The 13,726-nt window shown below is 55.7% G+C and overlaps 1 protein-coding gene across 1 annotated transcript; it reads left to right on the top strand.

The window, feature by feature from the left end:
- Positions 1-7,893: 7,893 nt before the first annotated feature.
- LRRC10B (leucine rich repeat containing 10B) lies at positions 7,894-11,450 on the top strand. Its single transcript, XM_066360866.1, has one exon. It carries the CDS (start codon positions 9,429-9,431, stop codon positions 10,305-10,307), a length of 879 nt encoding a protein of 292 aa, XP_066216963.1. The 5' UTR covers positions 7,894-9,428; the 3' UTR covers positions 10,308-11,450.
- Positions 11,451-13,726: the final 2,276 nt, after the last annotated feature.

Raw genomic sequence — 13,726 nt, 5'->3', positions numbered from 1 at the left:
TCCTGGCAGGAACCTTGTGAGAAGCAGGTCAAGCCGAGCCAGAGAGATGGAGCAACCTCCCCGAGCCACCCAGTTCAGCGCCCACACGTGGGCTTCTCGGCTCTGAGCACAGGCCTCTCCCACCACAGAACCAGACTGGGGCCTCGGGTGGGCAGACGTGGGGCCTGCAGCTTCCTGGGAGAGCCAGGCATCACATCTGCAGCCAGTGATAGGCATGCAGGTTTGTTTTCGTATGAGTGTGGGTATGAGTCTTTGTGTGTGTGCATCTTCAGAGGGCCCCGGTAGAGACGGGCCAGGAGGGCATTTGTCTCGCTCACCTATCCTTAGAGAGAGGTTGGATGAGATGCTGAAGGAACTGTATTCGGGAAAGACTTCATGAGATCTGGAACCAAACAGCTTCTCTCTGGGCCCAATGACAAGGTGTGGTCCCCACGGCCGCTTCAGGTCCCTATGGTAAGAACACTGCAGCAGGTGGGCTCTGGCACCGGGGGGGCAGAAGGCTGGCGTTGAGGAACATGGGCGAACTTATGAGCACATACAAGGCAGCTGGCAGTGTGTGGACTCCTGGGTATGACAGTGAAGGCCCTGGGGACATGGAACAGAGGTCCCTCTCCTGTGATCACGTGACTCCTGAGTGATCACCAGCTGCAGTCCTGCCATGTGGGCAGAATCAGAGCTCTTTGCAAACTACAGAAACCACCTCTGGCTACTTCGAGCAGAAGGTGACTTTGTTAAAAGGATTTTGGCGATCATAAAACCTTCAGGTGGACCTAAGAACAAAGCTTAGAGGCTACGCAGCCAGGAACCAGGGTCAAAATTGCCCTGTGGGCTTGGGCTCAGGGAGACAGCGTGCCTCTCGCATTGGTAGGCACGGGACACTGCTCCTCCAGTCACTGTAACACCTGTCGCCGAGAAGGGGTCCTGCCTGGTCTCTTCTGCTCTGCATTTCTCATGTTCAATACAAAATCAGGGCTCGGTGCACCCAGGTCACACGCCTGCATCCAACTCGCAGAGAAAGCTGCAGAGGGGAGGCCAGCAATTTCAGCTCCCACAGGACAAGCGGGTTCTGTTTCGTTAGGCAGCTGGAATTCTTTAACATAGGAGAATGCTGAGTGGCCCCGAGAATTCAATGTCCCTCACATGCGGGTGACTATTAGGAAGGAAACGAGCCCACACGGAGAGCCTCCTGCAAGCCAGTCCTCACACAGCTGGTCGGGATGTGCCAGCCTTTAGTGAGACATGGGAAAGGGTACCCTTCAAGTGCCCTAGCGGTGTACCATCTGTAAGGTCCTTGATGTGAACGGGGCCCCCTGGACGTGGTTCCATTGTGCACCACTCCCCCTGCTAAGCTATGTGCTCAGCAGGCATGGACCTCACAGGCACACAGGCGCTCAGAAATGTACCTCGGTCTCTCTGTAACTGAAAGACATCCATCTGGTCGTTTCCAGTTCAGCTCAGTCCCCTTTGAAATGAACTTTGTCCATTTGGGACTCAAATTCAATCAGGCCAGGAATTCTACCCCTTCTCTCTCTCATTATCTTCTCCTGGGAGTGTGTATACGCTCATGGAGCTTGCTGTTGAAGGAGAGACATTCATCCATGTTCACTCCCTCTGAGCATGTGATCTCTGAGGGCTTCTACCATCCACACCTGTCTTTTCTGCACCTGCCTGGAAACAGCCACAGCGCTCTGACCTCTGGATGCTGAGGTCACTCACGCAGCCCCCCCAGGTCCGCCAGCCTGCCCTCAGCCACACCTCTGCATGCCCCCCTCCAGGATGTGTAGAGGCGGAATGCTGGTGGCCGAGGCCAGGCGAGTTCACATTGGATTTGGACACGCGGCAGAGAAACTGCAGAGCTGGAAAGCGCTCCACCATTCCTGATTATTAGATTCTTGCGATGGGAGGTGAGCACACGGGCAGGGGAAAACCCACTTCCTGTGGCAGCAGCTGGCCTCTCACAGTGGCGGGCAAGCAATCTGCCCAGAGGGAAAGAAAGTACTCGTAGCCTTATATAGGCTAACACAAGTGTCTTTCTGCCACGTGCTCACGCATTAATCATGCAAAGTTCAAGCGAGCAAGCCTAACACAGCTGTTTGCCCAACAAGAGGATTCAGCGGAAGGGCTAGCTCACCTCCCTTTTGACTCTGCTGAGGATTCTCTAGAAAGTTAGGGAAGGGAAGCTTGTGGGAGGCCTGCTGCATACTCAGGCCACCCCTCATAAGAAATGCAGGTCCCTTCTCCACTGGTGTCCCCCAAATATGCCTGGGACATTCTCATGCCACACTCGGGCTCAGCCCAGAGCAGGCAGGGCTGGGACTCCTTCCTTTGCTCAGCCCAGAGCAGGCAGGGCTGGGGACTCCTTCCTTTGCTCAGCCCAGAGCAGGCAGGGCTGGGGACTCCTTCCTTTGCTCAGCCCAGAGCAGGCAGGGCTGGGGACTCCTTCCTTTGCTCAGCCCAGAGCAGGCAGGGCTGGGGACTCCTTCCTTTGCTCAGCCCAGAGCAGGCAGGGCTGGGGACTCCTTCCTTTGCTCAGCCCAGAGCAGGCAGGGCTGGGGGCATCCTGTTGAGGGACGCTGCTCTGCCTGTTCTCTCCCACCTGCTGGAGGAGCCCTTATTTCCTTCTGGGTAGGATCGCTGCTTCCTTGATGACGCATGCTTCCCCACTCCAGGGCTTAGAGCATCGGCTCCCTGTTATGCAAGCTCAAAGCCAAGCTTTTGGACCTACAAAAACATTTTCTCTCTCAAAACTCAGCTCTTGCAAGGTTATAGTCTCAGCTCTGGGTTTCAAAGCCTCTTTTGCAACTCAAAGCCAATGATTTGATGTTTGTTTTGAGTTTCCCTTGGAGAGCCGGAATATAAGCAGAATGGAGGGGAATGCATACCAGGACATTATCTACAGTGGAGCATCAGTTAATATCTCAGAATGAGAATGCTCAGCTCCCTGTTATCTCACGGATGCTTCACGATAACCCGATAACCCTTCGAGGAGAGAGTGGTTGCGCCCACTCCAGGGCTAGGGCGAGGGCAAGGTGAGGGAGCAAAGGCACTTCCCCAGCCACCAAATTTAAAGCGCCAAAGCCCGAGTAATCTTGATTTTTAAAAAACAGTTAATGCAATCATTTTTTAAAAAATTCAAAATTAGTGCAAAACATCCATGATGAACAAAATATTAAAAAATTTAAATACAGACAGGATTAGTACTAACTGATCTTTCCTTTTGCAGCGGGCTCCAATATGGTTCATCACAGCGCTGGTACTGGCCCATCTTAATTGCATTAAGTGATTATTTATCTTGATTACTGGTTTTGGGTTTTTTGGTGTTTTTTTTTGTTTTGTTTTGTTTTTTTGGCACTCCCTTAAATTTTATATCTGGGGCAAGTGCCTTGCTCAGCTAACCCTAGTCCCAGTTCAGACTCATTCCTTAGATGTGAGAATTGAGGTTCAGAGATTGTGAGTAGTTCAAGTGGAACAGATGGCCCCAGGGAACCTGTGGGACAGAGGCTCCCTGTTCGCTCATTCAACACGTATTTGTTAAGTAGGTATTGATATAATGCAGCAGGCATGGGGTTGAGGACTACGGAACATCATCGAGCAAGGTCCCTACACTCACGGAGCTTGTGTCTTAGTACAGAGGAAACCAACTTCAAATAATTTGAAGTTACTTATTTAATTGGAATTGGAATAAGTACTTTGAAGGGAAAATGTGGGAGTTTAAGAATGTATAACATGGGAGCTTGACATGCTCTGGAAGGATTCTCTGAGAGGGGGAGGTTTCAGCTAAAACCTTCAGGGATAAGCACTGTGAGCCAAATAGAGTGGGAAGAAGAGGAAACAGCATGTGCAAAGATCCTGGGGTGGAAAGAAGCTGGTGCATTTGAGAGACTGAGAAGATATGTGAGTCAGTCCAGGCTGATTCTGTAATAAATGACCCTTAAGTCTAAATGGCTAATATTTCTCATTTGCTTCACAGTCTAATATGGATCAGATAGCTCATCTTCACATTATGACTCAGGGATCCAGTTCCTTTCCACTTTTTTAAAAATTTATTAACTTTAGCAAGAGAGGAAGAGAGAGAGACACACACACACAGAAACATAGATCTGTTCCTGTATGTGCCCTGACTGGGGATTGAACTGACAACCTCTGCACTTTGGGATGATGCTCCAACCAACTGAGCTATCTGGCCAGGGCTCCTTTCCACTTTCAACGATACAGAAAATAAAAGCATGGAAGATTTTATATTAATCAGTGTCACCCCAATAAAATGCAATTTAAAAAAGAGTGGGAGATTGTGTATGGGTGTGGCCTATTACTGCTGCCCACATCTGTGGGCCCAGTGCTCACTCCAGGGTCCTGCCCCATCAGCCTGTGGAGCGCTCAGGAAGAAAGGGGGAAACAGAAGTTCGTGCCGCTTGGCTTCCCCTACCATTGGGGGGGTCGATGCCAGACAAGTCCTTGGCAGTCGTGGCCAGGAGCCAGGTCTATAGTCTTGGAACAGAAGATCCAACTTGAACTTGGCCGCAGGTCTAGGAAGGTATTAACGTAAGGGCAGCTGCCAGTCGTGACGACTGTGATCTCATCCAGCAGAAAGGAGCCCTCACGTCGGAACCCACTCCATTAGGATGGTCAGGTTCTGGTCCACGGCATGGAGGCATGTGTCCGGCACCAAGTCAGCTTCACTCCCTTGGCCTCTGTTGCTCCAGTTCTTGTGTTCCTGGGAGGGACGGGAGGCCTCTCTGCTTTCAGCTGACCAGCCAGGTCGCTCTCAAGAGCTCTGGTTTCGGGGAATGTGATCCCTGGGGTGTATCTAGGCTCCAGTTTCTAGGGGATCTGGGGAGCCGGGTGGCAGTGGCTGAGCCAGCTTCATGGGTTTGGCTATCTAATGAAGGACTCTGGGCCAATGGTGACATTGCCTGAAATTTGCTAATGGGCAAACCCTGAGCCCAGATCACAGCCCCAGGCTGACCCTGCACTTGAGGGCCTCTTGGTCTGCCTTCTTGGTCTGTTTTGGGGTTCCTAAGCCTTGCCCTGTAGGTTCTAGAATACCCCAGGTGGGCAAACCTCTGAGCCTTGGGGCCCTGGGTCAAAATCTCCAAGAAGAGCAGTTCTGGCAATCTAGCTGTTTGCAGGATGGGGGCGAGCATTTGGGCCTCCTGGCTGGTTCCTCTCGTTGTCCCAGCTGAGAGGGGCAGTAAGCTAGAGTACAATCCAGGCTTTGAAATAATACAAATTGGGTTTGAGTCCTGGCCTTGCCCTTACCAGCTGCGTGAACTTGATCAAGCTACTGACTTTCTTTGGATCTGTCTTCTCATCTCTGAGAGGGGGAGGTTTCAGCTAAAACCTTCAGGGATAAGCACTGTGAGCCAAATAGAGTGGGAAGAAGAGGAAACAGCATGTGCAAAGATCCTGGGGTGGAAAGAAGCTGGTGCATTTGAGAGACTGAGAAGATATGTGAGTCAGTCCAGGCTGATCCAAAACTGTGGTGAAAGGTAAATGAGATAAACTGAAGGTGGTCAGGAAATGATAGGCACCATTAGTTATTGTGTGGACGAGCGCCCAGATGAGAGGCAGATGAGTTATACACCCCCCCCCCCCCCCACACACACACACACTGGCTGCCGGGCTCCCTTGCTTCCTGGCTCCTTGCTGCTCCGGGGCGCCCTGCACTCTCCCGCCCACCCGGGGTCTCAGCAGGCATGGCTTGCTTCCTCTCCTCTCTTCCATCTTTGCTTAAATGCTATCCTGTCAATGAGGACTCCTGGACCGCTCCGTTTCATGTAGGTCCTCAGTCCTCCTCTCTCTCCCTTGCTGTATTTCCTCCACGGCCTGATCATCGCCTGGCACACTGTGAACTGCCTTTTGCTGAGGACCTCCACTCACAGGAATATAAGTCCCACAAAGGCAGGGTTTGGGTTTTGTTGTTGTTGCTTTTTGGTCTGCTAACATGTTTGCCCACCTGGGGGTATTCTAGAATCTACAGGGCAAGGCTTAGGAACCCCAAAATAGACCATGCTAACATGTTCACATAATCTACAGTGCCTAGGCATATGAGTAGAAACATAATGTTTGTGAATAAAAACCTGAATGAAGGCAAAGACTGTAGTTCGGGGGGTGGGGGGAGGCGTGCAGGTAAGAGGAGTGGGCCACGGCATGACGAACACTGTCACTTTCATTTTTGCCAAATGAGGGAGTTAAAGTAGGTCCCAGGAGACGGTGAATCCAAGGGAACTGTGTATAGCACTGGGTGAGTTCCTGCCTGCCTGGGTTTTTCTGGGATGAGGGTACCCAGCTTCCTGCAGACATCTGGCAGAGCCTGTGATCTCCCAGGGGAGCTAAGCACCCTCCCTGCTCTGACATTTCATGATTGGCTCTAACAAACAGGTCCTTGCTTTCGAAAGACCTGTGATGCTAACATTCCAGGATCTTATTCGTCTCAGCAGCCACAGAGGTCCTGGCCCCAAAGAGGAGAGAGGGACCCAGAGGGGGCCTTGGCAGGGTCAGCGTGGTGAGGGTGGGGGGCCTGTGAGGACGCGGGAGGGAAGACAAAGGAGACTTCTATATCATACATGCTGTCTTCTTCCTTTTATGTAAAAGCAATAGAGTTTAAAGCAAGTATGACACAATGTGTGCAGTCGTCAATGCTGGGTACCAGGTATAGGAGTGTTTATCGCAGAAAGCTTTGTCTTTTTCTGCATGTCAAAAATTTCTTTAAAAAATATAGATCTGGAGGGGGGCAGGACAGTTATAGCTTCTGATTAGGAATGGAGGGGCTGTTTCTGGGACCGGAGGAACCGGGACCTCGGGCGTTTTCCCAGCGTGTGTGTGGGCAGAAGGGAAGGCTGCAGTCTGGGCCCGTCCTCTCCTCCCCGCCCCCCCTCCAGGTCTCAGTATCCTGCCTTCCCGGGGAGCGGGGAAAAGCTGAGAGGCCCCGTGCTGGGGGTGAAGCTAATTCATTAGTGACGCCTCAACAAGGACTGGGCGCCCGCAGTGCCAGCGTGATTCATCAACATGATTGCCCGCTGCCAGCCTGCGTGGGCCCAGAACGCCAGCACATTTTACCTGTACCCACTGAGAAGGACCTGGTGGGAGGTGAAGGTACAGCATCTTCTGAGAGAAAGAAAAAGACCTGAAGAAAGGAGAGGGCTGGTCCCCTGTGCCCTTGAGCCCAGGAAGCTCTGCCAGGCTGGTGCTGGAGTTGCAAGGGTGCACGTGACTCCTGCCAGTGCAGGCAGAACCCAGGGGGACCGCCTGCTGCTGGAGCGCCAGCTCCCAGCATGTGGCGAGGAGGGCGGGCGGGCCTCCTCCTCCACAGCGACTGTTCCCCTGGGGAAACTGCTTGAGGGGCGGCAGGGGGTGGGGGTGGGGGAAGTACTCATCCTTATCCATCCGCCTGCTCGGGTTTTCCTCAGCTTTCGGGTCTTTGTGGTATCACTTCTTCCAGGAAGTTTTCCCGAATGTGTAGAAGGGAGAGCATTGGGTTGGGGATTGGGTGAGGTCTGGAAGGAGCTCGGAGCCCCTCGGGCCAAGGCTCAGATCCTTCAATACCCACGGTCTGGTGTCTGGGCTCCGCGTCTCTCTGCCTGGGTCCCCCACCTCCTCTGAAGTGCTGTCCGTGTCTCGTCAGTCTCTATCCTAGACACGGGGGTCCATGGCTGGTTTCTGGATCAGAGTAATACCTGCCTCTGTGTCCCCCCCCCCCCCATATCTCAGGACATCCCTTGCCTGCTTACAACTGCTATTGTTCCTTTGTCCCACACATCTATATGGTGTCTCTGAGCAAAAGAGGTACACAGTGAATAATTTCATTTATATGAAATTCAAGAACAGGCAAAACTGATCCGTGATGACAGAGGTCAGGATCATAGTTGCCCCTGGGAGGGGGAACTGACCAAAAGAGGCAGGAGGAAACTATGAGTGATGGAAATACTACGTGGATGTTCACATTTGTCAAAACTCAAACTGTCTACTTACACTGTCTATGCATTTCGCTGTATGTAAAGTTTGCCTTCGTTTTTTAAAAAGTTTTAAAAATTTCATTGTATAACTGCAACGTGTCAGACCCTGCGCCAGCAGGGGAGACAAAATTGCCTGCCCTGTGGAGCTGGTAGGACAGGGAGTGTGGTTCTTAGCCTGACCTTGCAATGGCCAGTGCTCTCTGCTGGTGGGCGTGATCTTCGGCAAGTCACTCAGCTCAAGTTAAATTTCTCAGAGCTTCATTTCTTCACCTTTAAAATTGAGATACCGAGGGTACCTACCCCATAGGCACCTACCTCGCAAGGATTCAACCCAATGCTCTCCGGATAGTATGGGGCGCAAGGTAGGCTCACAGTAAATGGGAGCGAGTCTTTCTGCCGGGAGTTTTGACTGGAGGGCTCTGAATGGGAGGGGAGCAGGCAGGGGCACACAGCTGGGCTGTTTGTGGGAGCATGCGCAACAGGAAGAGTCAAGGACTGAAAGTCGTCATCGTTGGTGGCGCTCAAAGGCGCTTAAGTGTCTCAGTTCCTCTGTCCACTGCAACCACACACAGGCCTACTTTGAGCATAGTTGGAAGGACAAGGCAGATTAGTGTGTGAGTGCGCTAACGAGGAACCGGTCGGGCAATGAGGGTGTCCCGGGCGGGGAGGGGGAGGAGCCAGGCTCTGAGTCCCCGAAAGTCTTTCGATGTGACCCACCCTGAAAACGGCCAGACAGTAACACTGCGCCGAATTACTATCCTGAAGTGACCCTAGGGGGGGGGGCACTAGTCGCGTGCCGCTGGACACAAGTGGCTGGCGGTGGCCGCAACCCTCAGTCTCTCCTTGAGAACCCTGTGTCCAGAGTCCTGGGTCACGCGCCGGCGTTGCGGTCCTCAGTCCCTTCTTGGACTTGCCGATCTGGGTGCACACGACCGCATACCAACGGCGCGTAGTGACTGGAGGTGTGGTGGACAGCTCGGACGTCGGATCTGTGTTGGCATAACACCAAGCTTACGAAGCGCGGACCTTGGGTTCTCTAGGCGGGAGCTGGCTTCTGGCGGGTCCAACTGGCCCGTGCGGGGCGGGCGCCGGCTTTGGGACCCCCTAGCCCGGTAGCACTGTGGCCCCGCCCCACTCCGCCCTTCCTCCGCCTCATTGGCAGCCGCGTCGGGGGTTGCCAGGGCGACGGGTCGCTTAGCTGCGAGTCAGCGCGAACCGAAGCCAGTCGGCCCGCGTAGGGAGCCTGGGAGGCCAGAGGGCTAGCGGCGGAGCGCAGCGGCGGGCGGCGGAGCCCCAAGCGGGCGCCTCCTCTCGGCCCCGCACGGCCCCCCTCCCGGCGCAGGGGCAGGCCGGGGCGGGGGGCCTCGGACCCGAGGCGGTCTCGGCCCCGTCGGGGAGACAAGGGGGTGGCCAGGGCGGAGCGATGCCGGGCAGCGGCGGCGGCGGCAGCGGCCCCGGTCGGGGCCCGTGACCATGGGCATCGCGGAGTCTACGCTGGACGAGCTGCCGTCGGACGCGGAGGAGCAGTTGCGCCACGGCGAGCAGCAACTAGAGCTGAGCGGGAGGCGGCTGCGGCGCCTTCCCAGCGCCGTGTGCGCGCTGAGCCGCCTGGAGAAGCTGTACGTGAGCGGCACCGGTCTGCGCGAGCTGCCGGAGGAGATCGAGGAGCTGCGTGAGCTGCGGATTCTGGCGCTGGACTTCAACAAACTCGAACGCCTGCCCGACGGCCTGTGTCGCCTGCCGCGTCTTACGCGCCTCTACCTGGGTGGCAACCGGCTGGTGGCGCTGCCCAACGACTTCGCGCAGCTGCAGAGCCTGCGCTGCCTCTGGATCGAGGGCAACTTCCTGCGGCGCTTCCCGCGACCGCTGCTGCGCCTGGTGGCGCTGCAGTCGCTGCAGATGGGCGACAACCGGCTGCGCGCGCTGCCCGCCGAACTGCCGCGCATGACGGGCCTGCGCGGCCTCTGGCTCTACGGTAACCGGTTCGAGGTGTTCCCGTCCGCGCTGTTGCGCATGGGCCGCCTGCACATTCTCGACATGGACCGCAACCGCCTGGGCGGCTTCCCCGACCTGCACCCGCTGCGCTCCCTGCGTGTCTTCTCCTACGACCACAACCCGGTCACTGGGCCCCCGCGCGTCGCCGACACCGTCTTCCTCGTAGGCGAGGGCGCTATAGAGCGCATGGCCGAGCGCGACGAGCCCATTCCCCGGCCGCCCCCCAGGCGCCCAGTACGGGCCTTTGAGGATGAGGAGGAAGAAGACCTGCTCATAGGGGGCGGTGCCCCCCGGGCTCTGGGACCCCCCGGGGGCAGCCTCCACGTCCTGGAAGCCTCTCCAGGACTGGGCACCTGAGCCTGTGTTCTGGGTGATGGACTTTGGCCACTCTGGGAGGAGGGGCTCTGGGAAAGTCCGAGGGAGTGGTGGGCAGAGGAGGGGCCACTTTGAGGGAGTTGCTGGGAACAGGCAGGCCTGGGGCCATCTTCAGTCCTTCCTGGGTAGTAAGAAGACTGCCTTCTGACTGGTTGCTGGGCAGTCGTCAGGCCAAGTTATATGGGCTCCATCCAGTCCATTGTATCTCTGCCCTGTCCCTGGTAGCATCACTGACAGACCACACTGTAGAGGTGCCAGCTTCCTCCTGGAACCGGGGTCACCACTGTCTGTGGAATCATCACCTTGGTTGAGTCTGAATGCCCAGGGTGCCCACCTGGGTACCTCCCTCCTCCTGGAGTTTGGATCTCCTAGGCCCACCGTTTCTGGTGCACGAGCCACTGCCTCTGGACCACCGCATGCCTCTGAGGCAGGACTGCTCTTGAAGGAGGGCCTGGCCCAGGGGCAGGGGCTTGGAGGGGCCGGTGCCCAGGACAGAAGTGGGAAACTGGGGTCGGGGCCCTAATACCACAGCTGCCCTTGCCTTTCCACTGGGGCTCATTGTACATCCCTCCCCAGAACCCCAAAAATTCATGTGGGGAAGGGGGGGACTCAGGAGGCAGCGTCTCCACCTCTGCCTTTATCCAGGTCTCTTCTCCCAGCTCGTGCCTGGAATCCTGCTGGGAAACAAGCTCCGCCTCCCTTCCCCCTGCCTGAACCTGCCAGCTGTCAGTTTTGAGAAGAAGCCACTGTGCCTCCAGGCCTCCTGCACTGAAGAGTGGCTCTCTGCTCGGGGAGGCTGCCTGGAGCCTCTCCCACTGCCTGCACTCTCCATTCCCTTAAATGGGCACAGTCGGGGTGGCTGGCAGGGCGTGGGGCATGGGACGAGCACTGTGTGCCTCCACTCCGTCACCAGGGACAGCCTCAAGTGGGTGAGGAGGGGTGCCTCACTCTGCCAGTCCCAGGGCCAGATCTTTCCCACTCAAGCAATAATGGTAGGAAGGGGCCAAGGCCAGGGACACTCAGGGACACTGTCAGGGGCAGGAGCCCCACATGGTAATGTTTTCTTTAGGAAGAAAAAACAACAACACTGGCTGTAAACATAAATTACATTTCTTGGAGAAAGAATGTGTGTTTCCCTGATGCCTGTTTATTTATAAGCCCTGGGAGCACTGAGTCCCATTGCTGTGGGGACCCTGGGCTCCCTCTGGCACTGCCCTCTGTCCATGTGCCCCAGATCTGCATCAGACTGGTCCGGCCAGCTTGTCCTTCCTGGGGAGCAAGCACAAAAGGCTCTGCTGGTGGAGGCTGGTCTCAGCCTGCTGTATCTTACTGTCTGCCTCCAGCCCCCGCTGCACCCTCTCCCTGTTCTTCTCCAGGGCAGTGCTCAGGTTCCTGACTCTTAATATGTTTCTGAATCTCCCTCAAGCTGGGCCGACCTTTCTCTCTTCCAGAGGACCTCCCCTCCTCTGTGACTCTATTCTTTCCTTTCCATCTCCCTTTCTCTGTTTTCCTCTGTCTCTCCCCCTTAGTTTCTTTTCATTCAGTTATGACATTACTTTCTCCCCTCATTGTTCGGGGGAAAAAAGTATTAAGGATTTAAAGAAAGGAAGAAAATTGTAAACCTCAAGTCTAGAGGCCCATTTCCCATGAGAGGCTGCTAGGTCACCATCACTATGGCAACAGGACTGATGTCATACAAGGCCCAAAGGTCAGGCCTGGCCCAGCAGCCCTGTGGGCCACGGGGCTGGGCCCAGGTTAGGAGGAGGCTGGGAATGCTCTGGAGCAGTCAGCTTGCAAGTGAGAGGGAAGGCTTCGAATGGACAGAGCTCGTGGGTGGGGGAGTCGGGGCTGCCCCCTCCTCCAGGGGGCAGAGGGGTCTGGGGCTGCTGCAGACTGCCCCTCCCAGAGCTCCTGGGTGCCCACGCCCACTGTGCTGTGGCTGTCAGGGCCCGTGGCCTTCCTGGGCTCTGGGAACTTAGAGGAAGGAACTGAGATGTCACATCACACAGGTTCGGTAGGAGTGACAGTTGACCAGAATGTCCTCTGACCCCGTGACTCATGTCATGGCATGGGGGAAATATTCCTGGTTCTGGGTTCCAATTGTAGCTCTATTGACGGAGTGATCTTGAATAAGTCATGACACCCTTCCCCCGGGCCTCAGTTTTTCCATCTGCACACAAGGAGTTGAGTTTATTTAGATCTGATGCTGCAACCCAGTGTTTGTCTACCTTTCCTTCAGGCAAATCTTAGATGGGAAGAGGGGAGCCACGCTCACCCTGAAATAGCTGTTGGCACCGGAAGCCCAGGTGTTCATCCTCTCTGGTCAGTTTCCCTGCAGCTTTCTCTGCCTCATCCCCCCAGTGCTCCCGGATGGGGCCGGGCCCTGTGACGAGACCCCTGGGCCATCCTGAGGCCAGGTCCCTGGCTTTGCTACTTGATTGCTCTCCATCAGGAGCCAGTTTTTACAGGGAAATTAGAGAATTTGCTTAAAGTGGTTGTGGATGCCTGGCTAGACAGTGCTACTAGGGTCTGTCGTCTTGCAGAAATAGGGCAGACCAGGGTGAGAAGGGGGCTGTTGCCAAGGACAGGTGGGCATTACGGCTCCCCTTGGTGATAAAGAGAGCACTGTATGAAGAGTCCTAGCACCCCTCCCCCACAACCAACTGCCTGTGACTCCCTCAGGGGAGCAGGGAGAAGGGGAAAGGATTTTGGAGGGCCACAAGTCATTGTGCAAGTTGTGCGGAGGCAGCCAGCGCTGAGTGGGCCGTGGGGGGCTTGAGCAGGAGGGTCCTGGGGTTGTGTTTATGCTAGACACACAGGGCAGAGGCCAGGGGAGGCGGCATCGGAGCAGGAAGGCAGGCAGTGGGTACTGGGAGGACCAGAGCCGAGGCTGCAGCAGGGCAAGAAGCAGGCCCAGGGAGGAGTGATTTGCCCATACATGGGTGTTGGGCCTCTTAAACCAGTGCTCAGTGCACGCGGAGGAGGCCCCTCTGTCCCTGGCTGGCTGGCAGGTCTGGGTGTGGAATGAGTGGTAGTTGTTAGTAACCTGCTCCTCCCCCCTCCTGGAGCCTCCTGCAGCCAGACCTCCTGGGGGGCAGAACAGCAGAGATGCGGGAAGGGTTGGACCTTGTCTAGCTTTATTACTGCCCTGCCCCTCTCCCTGTCCACCCTCAGGGCCTTGGGAGCTGGGGCCCCTGCCCAGAAGGACCCCCTGCCTCCAGTGCCACCATATGGGCCGTCCCAAAGCTTCCTTAAGACAGCTGAGCACTCTCGTTCTGAGGATGGATGTTTATTAGCACAGCCAGGTGTGCCACGCGGAACATGTATTCAGACAGGGACCCCTGCCGAGGGGGCTCACAGTCTAAAGGAGAGGCAGTACATACACACAGACACAAACACAG

This window comes from Saccopteryx leptura, chromosome 1 (assembly GCF_036850995.1).
Source record: "Saccopteryx leptura isolate mSacLep1 chromosome 1, mSacLep1_pri_phased_curated, whole genome shotgun sequence".
Lineage (NCBI taxonomy): Eukaryota > Metazoa > Chordata > Mammalia > Chiroptera > Emballonuridae > Saccopteryx > Saccopteryx leptura.
The sequence above is the reverse complement of the archived record's forward strand: the minus strand, read 5'-3'. Positions and strand labels throughout refer to the sequence as shown.

Excerpts from the sequence above, each read along its gene's own strand:
- LRRC10B (XM_066360866.1), top strand. The coding sequence starts at position 9,429 with ATGGGCATCGCGGAGTCTACGCTGGACGAGCTGCCGTCGGACGCGGAG.